Raw genomic sequence first — 14,087 nt, forward strand, 5'->3', positions numbered from 1 at the left:
GAAGAAGGAACGACACTAATGCATAGAGCATGAAGATGGATTAGCGGACATAAAACCAAATAACAGTGCTCTGTGGCCCCACCCGAGGCTGCAACACTTACAGACGAGAAACACAGGGTTGGGCCGCACAATGAAGTCTGGGAAGTAGAGCCACTTTATGATGTTGTCGTTGAAGCTGGAACCCTTGAATCTCCATGGGTAATCTGCAGGGAGGGAGGTGGTGAGAGCAAAATCAACATGCTTCTTTGCAGCCCTTTGCCCTCTGCGGGCGGGGTAAGGGTGGCCGGGAGAGCAGTGCCCGGGGACGCACGCTCACCTTTGCAGGGAGCCGGGGGGATGCCGATGCAGATGAAATACTGGAACGTGATGATGCACGCCAGGAAGCAGCAGTACTTGGGCCAGATCTCCGCTATGGCTTTTCTTCTGCGTCGATATAAGACAGCGATCAGCCAACAGGCGTGGATCATGGCATAGAAATCCATTCGCTGACCGATTACGTTCACTGACATTAGGAAACAGGTCTGTGTAAGGATGAAAAGAGGCAATAAAATTGGGTTTTTAGGGAAGGGAAGTGCTGTCAGGTGTCAGTCCTCTGCAGGGGCAGAGATCTGCATCTCTAGGATTTCTCTGTAAATGTTCACCAGCTCTTGTCTTTTTGGTGTGTTTTTTTTTTTAACCTGAAGACAGAAATACTGTACAAATTACTTCTGAGGGATAAACTGACTACATCATCACTGACAAAACCCACTGCAAACTATGAAGAGAACTACAGCTACGATCTTTCATGAAAATCACTGTTTAAAATTCATTTTGTGAAGAAGCAGGCACTACCACAACCATTCCAGGTCAAAACAGTTTATTTTGGCTAAGGCAACATTTTCAGAATGCACAAAACAGAAAAAAAAATTACAACTTTTTTTTTTAACAAGGAACTAGTTAAAATGACAAGTGATGGATATCCATGTGTCTATAAGACTACAGGGGTCCAGAGAGGCTGAGTTCACTGTTAGAAGGGGGTCAATGACACTTGATCTTGGAAAACTTCCAATCAGCCCAGGCAAACCCTTCAGCAGAATCTCCTGCTGACCCCTAGGGTCAGTAACCATGGAGATGCACAATGAAACTACAAGCGGCCAACTGGCCAAAAGCAGCGATTGGGATTTTCACAGAAAACCGAGAGAAAACGTGTCACAAGGAAACTCACCTCCAGACCAAACTTGTAGAAGAAGTAATTTATGAAATATTTGGCACAGTTAATAAGTCCATCATCTAGATGGTGTCTCGTGATGTCATGAAAGATAGTTTTCGATACGGGGGCCGTCAGGTTGTTTCGCCCTCGGTAGTACTGCTGATGGCGGTAAACGGTGACCTCGAAGGCCAGAATGGCCAGCATCAGCAGGTTATTCTACGAAGAAGGAAGCAGCTATGTGATACTCACAATAAATACAATAAATCATTTGATTCCATTCTTGATGTCTAATAGGACAATGCTTTATAAAATCCCACCTCTATAAAATACAGTCTTGAAATCAATGTTCATTTTCCCTTGTTTTACGGTAACAAGGTGAGTTATCTCCAAATTAGGATAATATACATAATGCTAAGATCTAGAATCTCCAGACAAAAGCCTGTTCCTGAAAAGGTACACACACCTGTACCAGGAAAAAAAGTGTACAGCCACTTTGGGAAGGCAGTTCAACCTTATTGGGAACTAGAATTATAAAATACTTCTACAGTGTTCTACAAGAACATCCTGGGAAACAGACTGAGATGCAGGAGTGGGATAAACATTTGAGGGGAAAGTTTGGAACACTTCTGAAATCTGGCTAGAGAGAGCAATATTGAGATGCTTGAAGTTAATATAGTAACAATACCAATAGTGATGATAATAATAAAATAGTTAACATTTACAAAAACATATGTGCCAGACACTATTCTAAATACCTTTTTCAAATTTCAGTTTATTTTATACATAAAACAGCTCTTTATGGTAGATATCATTCATATATTACATGGCAGAGATGGTCAATCCCATTTATAAACATTAGAAATGGTATCAGCCATATGGTTTGTCAAATGAAATCTGCCACAGTCAAAGAAAAATGGGCTGTTTAGTACATTTTAAAGTTCCAGGTGTTGAATATAAATGTTTCATTTTTAAGTGCCTTGTCAGCATAATATTACTAAAATTACTCAGATTATCCATCAAAGTAAAATGTGAAAAATTTGAAGTCTATTCCTTTCATTATATTTCTCACAACTGCTTGCGAAATTCCTTTTTCAAAGATATGCTCTTTATTTGATTATCCCCAAATGCCCTCTATTAAAAACTGTAAAGAAACAATTTAGATAGCAAAAAATTATTTTAATGCTATACCTATTTTTCAGAAATAATTATTGCTGATGATTTGGTATATTTTACTCCTTTTTTTTCTTTGTATCTAAAAGAGATTATACTACATACAGTGTTCTAAATTTGTTTTAAACTTAATAGATTTTGGATATCGTTTAATGTCTGATATTACCAATCTCAATCTTGCAGTGGTTCTATAATGTGCCAGTGACTCTATCTGTCATGTTTTATTCAATTAATCACAAAGTACTTGATGAATTTCTTTTCAGCACAATATGATACTGATCTTACTATTTAGTCATTTGTCTAGAAGGTGATTCTCAATGCCACGTAAGATGAGGCTACTATCAAATGCGATTTTCTAGAAAATAACTGCAGAGGCACCCATTCAACACAACAAAGCCTTTACCCTCAGGTAGATGAGCAAAGGTGAAGACTTCCTCAGGCCAACCCACTCCGTGGGATCAACTGGAGCATTGTAGAGTACAGACTTGTTCAACTGGTGGAGGGGTATATCTGTTTCGTTTTCATTTGGCTGAAAAGAAAAGGGAATAGAAAATGGCTCCACAGATTAGGAGAGTTCTGAAAATTCTTCAGTTTTGAGCATAAGAACATTGGGAATAAGGAGGGAAAGACCCATTTCAAAGGGAAAAATCTCATCAGGAATAGAGACTTGAGTCCAGCATGCTGGGTCAGAATACAGCCAACCTGCCAAGGTAACTTAAAGGCCAGGTGGAATGTGCTTGGGGACATAGGTTCCCCAAGATCACCCTTATTTCCCTAAATGCCACTCAGAAAGATTCCCCCATCTGTGAGGCTCACCAAGGAACAGTTAACAGAAAAATTTTCAGGCTTAATGGTTTGCAGCTGGTACAACATTTTGCAGACGATGATCACACATGTCCAGACAGTGCAGATGCTTGAAGCCAGACGGCGTAGCTTGGCGTATGGCAGAGCAAAAGCCCAAGAAATCAAAAATACATAGTTGAACACAGACACCTGAAAACATAAAATCAGAAACGGGGACAAAAATACATAACATGGCATAACACCCATAAACATGGCAATATGATTTATTCAATTCAGCTCAGTGCAGCAGAGGTTGACTGAGCTCTGAGCATGGATAACACATTGTCCTAGGTGCTAAGACAAATCACTTGTATGGCAGACAGATATGTAACCAGATGGTGTCAATATAACGTAGGAGTAATAAACTAGATGCAAAAAGAGAATACCCAGAAGGGGTCCTTGACCCAATCTGGAGCTTCAGGAAACATTTCCTGGAAAAGAAGATGCTGAGCTGAGCCTTGCAGGATGCATAGAGCCAGCCAGGCCATGACAGGTGAAAAGTGCCTTCAAGGTGAAGGGTATGTGGGCAAAGGCGGGACAGCACGAAGGAGCGTGGCAGGAACAGGTGACCACAAACACCTGTGGGCTCTGAAGTTGGAAGTGCTGAACTGCAGCGGTAGTGAGGCCGGAGATGCAGTGGGAGCCGTATTTTGATGAGCCCTTTACATCCATGCTATGGCCCATAACCCCTCGAATAGAGAATAGTGAGCCACCGCAGGGCTCTACGCAGGGAAACTTTAGGCAACGATCAGCATTTTGTTTAGTGACATGTAACTAAAGAATGGGGGTGCATCAATGGGGGTTAGACCAGAGGAAAGGAGACCAGCTCACAGGCACTGTCACCTCCCCCACCCCAAGGAGAACAATGCGAAGGGCCCACACTTGGACAGTGGGGCAGAGCTAGTGGGAGGGATGCATGGATTTGAGGGCGGACGTTAAATTAGCTGGATTTGATGACTTGGAGTGGGTGCTGGGTAAGGGAGAAAGTGTAAGAATGCCTCCCAAGGTTCTGGCCGGGGAGTGAGAGTCTTGAGAGAATTAACCGGGCTGCCACTGAGACAGAATCTGAAGCCAGAGGCAGGTGTGAGAGGGGGGAGGCAATGACTTATTGATCAGGTGAGCTGTTCACTCATTTTTAATAATTCTCTGTCAATAATAGTTCACTGAATGGCGTACGCAGCCATGGAGAATACTCATTTATTCTGGGTATTGTTAAAATAACATCTGAATATTGTTAAAATAATACCCTAGGAATATTTAAAATTCCCAGGTAAAAATAACTGCACAGAGTCCACGGACAGCCTCAAACATGCTCCCAAGTGCTAAGCGCTGTGGGCTCTGGGGATGGCTCCTGTGCGGCTGCAGATCGACACAGGAAGCGTGGAGACTCCAGGACACTATTTACTTTGGCAGTTTGTGACCTACTACTCTTATTACTCTTCTACTTAACTACTTGACACTGTCCAAAGCAAGGAACTTCTTAGAAGTAAGTGCTGAAATATTAGGGTAGTAAGAGATGCCTTATGGAGTTGAGGGTGAAATGTATGGAGAAGTACCTGGTAAAATAGAAAGCACTCACCGACATAAATGCTACATTGACCCAAAGCAATTTATAAATTCAATGCAATACCAATTAAAATACCAATGACATACTTCAAAGATATAGAACACATATTCCCAAAATTTACATGGAACCAAAAAAGAACACGAATAGCCTCAGGAATCTTGAAAAGGAAGAATAAAGTGGGAGGCATCACACTTCCTAATATCAAGTTATACTACAAGGCCATTGTACTCAAAACAGCTTGATACTGGCATAAGAACAGGCAAACAGATCAATGGAACAGAACAGAGAACCCAGAAATAAACCCGCACCTTTATGGACAACTGATATTTGGCAAAAGAGGTAAGCGCATACAATGGAGTAAAGACAGCCTCTTCAACAAATAGTGTTGGAAAAATTGGACAGCTACCTGCAAAAAAATGAAACTAGAACACCAACTTACACCACTCACAAAAATAAACTCAAAATGGATAAAAGACTTAAATGTAAGCCGTGAAACCATAAGCATCTTAGAAGAAAACATAGGCAGCAAGCTCTCCGACATCTCTCGCAGCAACATATTTGCTGATTGATCTCCACGTGCAAGTGAAATAAAAGACAGGATAAACAAATGGGACTATATCAAACTAAAAGGCTTCTGCCAGGAGTCCTGGGTTTGATTCCTGGCCAGGGCACACAGAAGAAGCGCCCATCTGCTTCTCCACCCCTCCCCCTCTCCTTCCTCTCTGTCTCTCTCTTCCCCTCCCGCAGCGAGGCTCCATTGGAGCAAAGATGGCCCGGGCGCTGGGGATGGCTCTGTGGCCTCTGCCTCAGGTGCTAGAATGGCTCTGGCTGCAACAGAGCAATGCCCCAGAGGGGCAGAGCATTGCCCCCTGGTGGGCATGCCAGGTGGATCCCGGTCCGGCGCATGCAGGAGTCTGTCTGACTGCCTCCCCGTTTCCAGCTTCGAAAAAATAAAAAAAAAAAAAAAAAAAAAAAAAAAAGCTTTTGCACAGCTAAAGACAATAAGAACAGAATAAAAAGACAAACTACACAATGGGAGAACATATTCGACAAGACATCTGATAAGGGGTTATTATCCAAAATTTATAAAGAACTTATAAAAAACTCAACACCATGAAGAGAAATAATCCAATCAAAAAATGGGCAAAAGAAATGAATAGACACTTCTACAAAGAAGATATACGGATGGCCAATAGGCAGATGAAAAAATGCTCAACATCACTAATCATTAGAGAAATGCAAATTAAAACCACAATGAGATATCACCTCACACCAGTCAGAATGGCGCTTATCAACAAAACAACACAGAATAAGTGCTGGAGAGGATGTGGAGAAAAGGGAACCCTCCTGCACTGCTGCTGGGAATGCAGACTAGTGCAGCCTCTGTGGAAAACAGTATGGAGATTCCTCAAAAAATTAAAAATCGAACTGCCTTTTGACCCAGCTATCCCAGTTTTAGGAATATACCCCAAGAACACCATAGCACTGTTTCGAAAGGAGAAATGCACCCCTGTGTTTATGGCAGCACAGTTCACAATAGCGAAAATCTGGAAACAGTCCATGAGTCCGTCTGTGGACGAGTGGATTAAAAAGCAGTGGTGCATATACACAATGGAATACTATGGGGCCATGAAAAAGAAGGAAATATTACCTTTTGTGACAACACGGATGAACCTGGCAACTATTATGTTAAGTGAAATAAGCCAGGCAGAAAAAGAAAAATATCATATGACCTTAACCATTTGAGGAATCTAATGAACAAATGGAACTGAGGAATGGAATTGAGACATAGGAGGGATCAAAGGGACCAGAGGAAGAGAGGACAGAGGGGAAGGAGATGAGAGGATGGGATAAACCTGAAGGGAAGGGGGGAGGGTGTAATGGGGAGGGGGGTAAGGGAGATGTTGAGGGGAATATGGGGGAGGGGGGATGCATTCAGGGCAACACTAGAATCTATGTAAACACAATAAATTAAAATCAATAAAAAAATATAAAATAAAATATTTTGACCAGCTAGATTACTCCTCCTCCTTGGTATTCAGCAAGTGGGATGTTAGAAAGCAAATTCTGTTAAGGATACTATGACATTAATTCCCTTTGTTATTTTTATTATTTATTTAAGGCATTAAGTATAAAAACAGTACAAGAAATTTACATAAAACTAAGTTTTTTGTGTGAGAAAGGGAAAAAATTAATATCTTTAGTAAAAGTCCTAAGTTGTGTGGATCCCTGCCCTCCAGAAACACAAAGGGTCATGCAAGTGAGAACTACACGGATGACCTCTGCTAATGGGCTAGGAAGATGACAGGAAGAGCTCTGCTGGGTGAGCCGAGCTGCATGGGTGCACAGAGCTGATCCTCTAACCCAGCATTGGGGGAAACTGCCCAGAGGACTTGAGGTCAAGTAGGAGTTAAACTGGCAGAGGAATTCTGGTCCAAGGCTTTACAGGCAAGACAGAGCATGTGGTGGACATTTTTAGAGCAAGCAAGTGCTTTGCCAAGAGAGCAATGTGAGATGAGGCAGTTTAGAGGGTTTGCAAATTTTCCAGGCAGCTTGGGTGTGTAGAAGAGGAAATGGCGAAGTGGTCTAGGACCAGATCATGAGTTTTATATCATGTTATTGGGAGGAGGACAGAGAGCTGTTGCAAGTTTTCAAGTAGAAGATTAACGCGATCATCATACTCTGAAAAGATTATTCTGACTGTATGACAGAATATGTATTAGAAGGAAGAAGGATTAAAGTAGAGTCAAGAAAATGTTAATTGAAAGGGAACTGCTATAGATAGAGACATTCATGAGTTCAGTCTTAGAGACATTTAGTTAAAAAGGCTTTGGGGACACACAGTCACCTTCAATGGTCACTTGGGGATATGGGGATGGAGCTCAAAGAGGGGATTGGTTGAAGATATAGATTCACAACTCGTTGCGCACAGATGGGAAGTGAACTACAGGAGCTCGTGAGATCACCTAGAGTCCAGTCACAGAAAAGGGGTCTGCACATAGACCTTGAAGAACCCAAAGACAGAAGCTGCAGGAAGAGAAGAAGGAACCCCTGTGAATGAGCTGGAGGGGGGCCAAACAATGGGGAGGGGGGGAACCTGTGCTGATGTGGAAAGGAAGAGAAGGGACAGTTCTGAGGATGAGAACATGATCATTAACATCTGCTGTCACAAAGAATCAAGTGAAACAAGGACTGAGAAGACTCTGTGAGGTGGGTGTTTTTTATTTATTTATTTTTATCAATTTATAAAGTAGAAAACAGGCTCAGATAAATACAATATTTTGTTCAGTGCAAATGTGGTTGCTGATGGTGATAGGAATTCCACAGAATGACATTAAAAAAAAAAGACAAATACCTGGGCCTTGATTAAGACCTGGTAAATCAGAATTCCTAGGAAATGATTGATAATACTATAGAAAAAGTATCCAGGTGACTTTTACTATCACGGAATTTTGGACAATAATTTTATGGTGTAATATCTTCCCAACAAAACATTTTTACACAAATTGTCATTTTATCTGACCATAAACTAGTAAATTGAAGCCACTGCCTTGAGAGAGGAGCCCCTAGCACTGTGGGTCCTGGCCCTCTGCCTACCCAGCCCTGCCCTTCCTTCCTCAGGGAACCCACCATTTCAGTGCCACCTCCTGCACACAAACCCCCTCCCTGTGTGCCCAGAGCTCCTGGGGACATCTGTCACCCAATAGTAAAGGTGACTTTGGTTTTATGACCAGCCATTACTATCAGACTGCAAGCTGAGACAGGAAATGTTTTTAATGCTTTTGCATCAGCATCTAGCACAATATAAACATTCAATTTATTGTAATTTATTGTAAGTGTATAATAAAGGCTAAATGCACACTTAGTGAGACTGAAACTAATAGTGATGAGATATCAACTGACAGCTAAGAAGAATGTCAACAGACGTCTAGGAAGAACCGCAAGTTGTGGTCATTCCTTTTCTTCCCTCAGCCAGCAAACATTCACTGAGTCTCTGCAGCCAGCCTGGTGCTCTGGGGTTACTAAGGACACGAGGAGACATATTTGGTCCCTTTCCTCAGGAACAACTTGGCCTCACAGATCACTCTAGGAACCTTTAGAAATGAAAACCATGCCTGACCTGTGGTGGCACAGTGGATAAAGTGTTGACTTGGAACGCTGAGGTCACCAGTTCAAAACCCCAGGCTTGCCTGGTCAAGGCACATGCAGGAAGCAACTACTATTTCCTGCTCTTCCTTGCACACCCCCCCTCCTTTTCTCTCCTCTCTCTAAAAAAAATCAATAAAATATAAAAAAAATTTCCCATTTAAAAAAAAGAAATGAAAAAGGTAGTTGTGTATAAAAAGAAGAGAACGGTGCATGTATTTTTTAATTAGGTCATTCAGAAATGGTATCACTTCTCAGCAAGAGAGGTTGATAGAAGGCCAAGGTTTCAGTAACAAATTCTTTCTCAGAGAGCTCTTCTCCCCTGGATGAGCCTAATGGTAACCTTGGAAGGCTTAATATTTGTGCCAGAAAGGTTGTGAAAACAAGCACCCTGGCTGATGGCATTGGGTGAGGGAAGTTTGAATCTAAAGCAGGTGGCCACACACCTTGAAGATTTAATAGGGGATTCTGACTTTGTTCTCAGTTTGCCAGGTGTTGATCTGAAAATTTTCAGAAAGGATATATTTTGCATCAATCAATAGTAATAATCTACAAATACATATATATATATATATATATATATATATATATGGTCTACCGGAAAGTTCTGTCCGTTTCTATCACAACAAGTTTTGACACGTAAGCACATGTTTATTTGGCGCATGTGTGCCTCTCTATTTTTATCACTTAATGTATACATACTGATGTAGCAAATTAACTAAAACAAAGTTGATTCACGTTAGTCTTATGTGTGAAGCGACAGTGTACCCATGGCTACTGATAAAGTTTATTTAAGCCACTATAATTTTTACGAATTTCAACAAGGAAGAAATGCTACAGAAGCATGTCTGTCGCATCCACCATATTCCCTGGACTTAGCACCCTCCGACTATCACTTGTTTTTGTCCTTACAAAATTTTTTGAAGGGCAAAAAATTCAAAAATGAATAAGATACCAAACAAGCACTGGTTCAATTTTTCTCATCAAAAGATAAAGCATTTTTCAAAAATGGGATATACATATTGCCCTCTTGCTGGCAAGAAATCATTAATAATAATGGCAATTATATTATTTAATAAAGTTTATTGACGGTAAGAAAAATTTGTATTTTGTTTTATTCCAAAAACGGACAGAACTTTCCGGTAAACCACATATATATATATATATATATATATACATACACACTGCTCAACAAAAATTAGGGGATATTTTATCACATCATATGAAGCTATAAAATATCCCCTAATTTTTGTGAGATATATATACTGTATACACATATACATATACATTGTAAGTGGCATTGCTGGCAGCCTTCTCCCATTGAGAGGAGACAAGCACTGGATGCAGAAGAGGCTCCTGCAGGTATAAACTGGCCTCTCAGGGGTGCACAACCTCAGCACTGTTGTTCACAGGTGAATGTGCCCCTGGAATTGTACAAGATAGCCACCCTGAAGTGGACAGCTATACCCTGTCCCTTGTTATAACTGGGTAAAATACAGACACATCACATGCTAGACTGACATATGGCTCCTTACAAAAACCATATACAAGAGTCAATGTTTGTCTCTCTTCCCCAGTCATACTCGGTAGAGAAAGGTGTTAAGTCAAAGTGTTGTGAGACACCAAGTTATAACAGATGGTGATTTAACATCCCAAAACCAGGTGCTAGTCAACATGTAGAAATTTCAGAACAGTTGATGAGAAACCACTTGGTCGTCTTTAATGCCCTCCAGGAGGAAATAAATGGGGTCAAGATAGTGAAGATGACATTGTGGGGGAAGTGTGAAAAAATTTCTTAGTAGGGAGATGTCGTTGTCCCCCTTACCCAAGGAGGATGGGGTGGTGTAAAGGGAGGCTGCATTCTTTTCCCCAAGTCCTGAGTGAGAAATACGTCAGAGTTTGGGCACAGAGTTTTGTCGCTGAAGTCTAACTTCTACCCAGAGAGTCAGATGGCAAGAAGAGAGGCTGCGGTGGTGGCAGAACACAAGGGACTGACTGCTTCCCTGGGACGCGAGCGGAGCGGACTCCTCAGTGTTGCCCTGGCACCGGACCCGACACAGGAGGGAGAAAGCCACTTCTGCATCTGGCTCAAGTAGACTGCCTGAGTGAGGGCCAGGTCCCCGGCAGCAGGGTCCCAGAGGGAGGGTCCTGGGAAACCGGGCAGAGGAGCCTCCCTGAGAGAAAGGGTAGGTTCAACTCATCCAGCTGGTTTTTATGAAATGGGAAGAAGTTCTAGCTTAGACTGGGGAGCTCAAACTAAGCTTTGTCCCTTAGTTACCTATTTGTGAAACATTTTAGGTTTATGGTTTTGTAGTTATAATATTAATTTATTATGAGACTTTAAAAAATGTATAATTTTTAGAGAGTCAAGACTCTGAACTGTCACTCAAAATAGTCCAGGGAAATTAGAAGTCTGTGAAAACTGTTGATTGAATAAATTGATAAAAAACTAATTTCTCCATCGTAAACATCAAATGATTGTTGGTTGAATGATAACTCTCCTCTTTACAGATGAGAAAACAGATATGCAATTAAAATGTGGAAAGACTTTGTGTCTTAGCTCAAAAAAATCCAGTGACAAACCAGGTGAGCTCTACTAAAAGTTTTATTAAATTTTGGAACCCAAGTTTACTTTTTGGTAACATAAACTATTGTTTTTTTCTCAAAGAGAATTTAGATAGATAGATTCTCACTTGTAGTGCAGAAAAGCAGCTTACTCTCACACACTTCAATTTGAAAATAAATAATCTGTGTGATCTGACCAAGCCAAGTAGGAACTAAGCCAAGAGCCTCTTTCTCCCATTATCTTCCCCTCTTCTCAGGACAATTGTCCTTCATTTTTTTTCTGTAAAATAAAGTGTATGTGCCTATCTTACAGTCTCAATATTCTAATGTAGTAGGAATTGCATTTCAAAAAAATTGTGGACAGTTGGAAAAGTAAAGTAACAACCCACTGCTGTTGTGCTTGCCCTGATGATACAACCAACGTCCACTTGCCTCTTTCACGGAAACCCAGATAATGTATGACGAGACGATTTTGATGATGTGCAGCTCCAAAATCCACCACATGAACACCTGCAGCTTGTGAAAATACTCCAGGAATTTTAAGAAGAGCACAGTGAGGCGGTCAATCACCAGGTGCCATTTGTTTCTTAAATCTGCAAAACAGTCATTTACCCAAGGGCATAATAAGGTTTTTATATTATTTTTAACTGAATTTATTGGGGTGACACCGGTTAACATAATTATACAGGTTTCAGATGCCCAAGATACAACACACCTCTGCACACGATACTGCGTGTTCCTTTCCCTCCCAAGTCGAGTCTTCGTCCATCACGATTTATCTCTCCCACATTCTCCTCCACCTGTCCCCACCCCACAATTACCACAGTTTGTGTGAACACAAGCCTTTCTCTCTCTCGCTCTCTTTTTTTTACTTTTTGGTCCTTTTTGCTCAATCCTTCCACCTCCTCACCGAGCCCCCCATTCCAACAGCTGTCTGCCCGTTCTCTATGTATGAGCCTGTCTGTATTTTTCTTGTTAGTTCCTTTTGCTCATTAGATTCCACACATGAGTAGAATCATACAGTCCTTGTCTTTCTCTGACAGGCTTATTATGGTCCTTGTCTTTCTCTGACAGGCTTATTTTTGGGCATTATTATTTAAAGCATATCTTGTAACTTTCAGTTTGGAATAAAAAAGATATAAAATAAAAGTAGTGGGTGAATTCTAAGACTATCCAAGTCTAATGCAAGGGTGGTCTAAGAATCCCATGTTGTGAAGATGACTTAGACATCCTATACTGAGACTCTGAGGGGCAAGCTTACTTTTAGCTACCTTTTAATTAAATTAGTGTGAAGAATTTGGACTTTATTGATTCTTTATTATTTTTTTTGCTTTAGAAAGGAATTCTTTTATATAAAAATTTAACACTATTAAAAATATGCAAGTATCAATTACTAGAAGATGCTCTAAGACAGGACCATTGCAGGTGGGCATTCACAGGGCAAGACGTGGGCCGTGCATTGCACATGTATCGCCACATATGCCCTGGAGACAAAAAAAAGGGACGCCATGATGGCAGTCGCTGAGTCTCCTCTGTGCCTAGCTAACCACTGAGTCAGGTGTGGAACAGCATAAGGATGAAATGTGCCCTTCTTTTCCGCAAATCTTAGAGCTCAGGCATGCCTGACACAGACAGGTACTTGGATATATGAATATACACATATAATTTAAATTCAGGCATTTCATATACATTTATACATTATAGATGTGCAAAGTATGTGTGTATACTCAGATGTATATCTATTGACAATTATATATACATACAGTTTTATCTAAAGCTTTAGATATGAATACAGCTCACATAGTATATACATAAAGCAGACATACAGAGGTATTTGGGTATATGTATACACACATGACCTTATTTATTGTTAAAGCTGAGCTATCAGTATATTTCCTTAATATCCTGGGAATGTTAAGTAACATGAGCTCCATGTAAATGACATCTTGCTTGCAAAGTATGTAGTGCTTCTGCAAATGTCATTCTCTTTCCAGGGCCTGGGCTGGAGAGTGGGCACAGCCTCCCCGGGGGCTGAGGGTCCAGCTGGGCTGCGCTGCCCCAGGCAGGAGAAGCCTGGTCCTCCGCCAGCTGAAAGCAAACCCAAAGCCTCAGCTCACAGAGTGTGGTCAGACTCATTGTAATCATCACTTTTAATCAAATTAGTCATTTTCTTCTTTCCACCTTGTGCTAGGGAGTATTATTCATTGACTGGGGTAATGCTTCTGCCTGGAAGGACTGTCCTGGTTAATATGAATGACAGTCACCACAGGACTGTTTTGCGAAATCAAACATTACCACATTCATAGGCAAAAGCTCTCAAGCCCAGTCAGATGATGAGAGCTAAGCGCTTCTTGTGTGGTTGAATTAAGTACGGTTTTAGTTACTGTGAAAAAAAGTTCCTTTGCGGCTCTGATGATAGTCCAAAGATTTGCATCATAACTGGGCACAGCGCAGAGGTGCAGATGACAGGTGCAGAGACAATAGGTAAAATCCAAGTGTTGGTGACACTCTGTTAGGAGGGCTCCAACCTGTGCTGAAGCAGTATAATCAGTGGTGGGATTCAAATAATTTAACAACTGGTTCTCTGCTGTAATGACCATTTTAAGT

General features: G+C 41.1%; 1 protein-coding gene across 2 annotated transcripts in view; it reads right to left on the reverse strand.

Moving 5' to 3' along the window:
- The window catches only part of PIEZO2 (piezo type mechanosensitive ion channel component 2), a 490,804-nt gene that overhangs the window by 93,862 nt on the left and 382,855 nt on the right, over positions 1 to 14,087 (reverse strand). For both annotated transcript variants that reach the window (XM_066247149.1, XM_066247150.1), the window contains exons 19-24: positions 11,913 to 12,073; positions 3,176 to 3,352; positions 2,763 to 2,888; positions 1,205 to 1,405; positions 317 to 521; positions 102 to 203 (exon numbers count right to left, since the gene is read on the reverse strand). In XM_066247149.1, coding sequence (XP_066103246.1) covers positions 102 to 203; positions 317 to 521; positions 1,205 to 1,405; positions 2,763 to 2,888; positions 3,176 to 3,352; positions 11,913 to 12,073 — 972 coding nt within the window. The remainder of the gene's footprint in view (positions 1 to 101; positions 204 to 316; positions 522 to 1,204; positions 1,406 to 2,762; positions 2,889 to 3,175; positions 3,353 to 11,912; positions 12,074 to 14,087) is intronic.

Source organism: Saccopteryx bilineata, chromosome 11 (genome assembly GCF_036850765.1).
Source record: "Saccopteryx bilineata isolate mSacBil1 chromosome 11, mSacBil1_pri_phased_curated, whole genome shotgun sequence".
NCBI classification, from domain to species: domain Eukaryota; kingdom Metazoa; phylum Chordata; class Mammalia; order Chiroptera; family Emballonuridae; genus Saccopteryx; species Saccopteryx bilineata.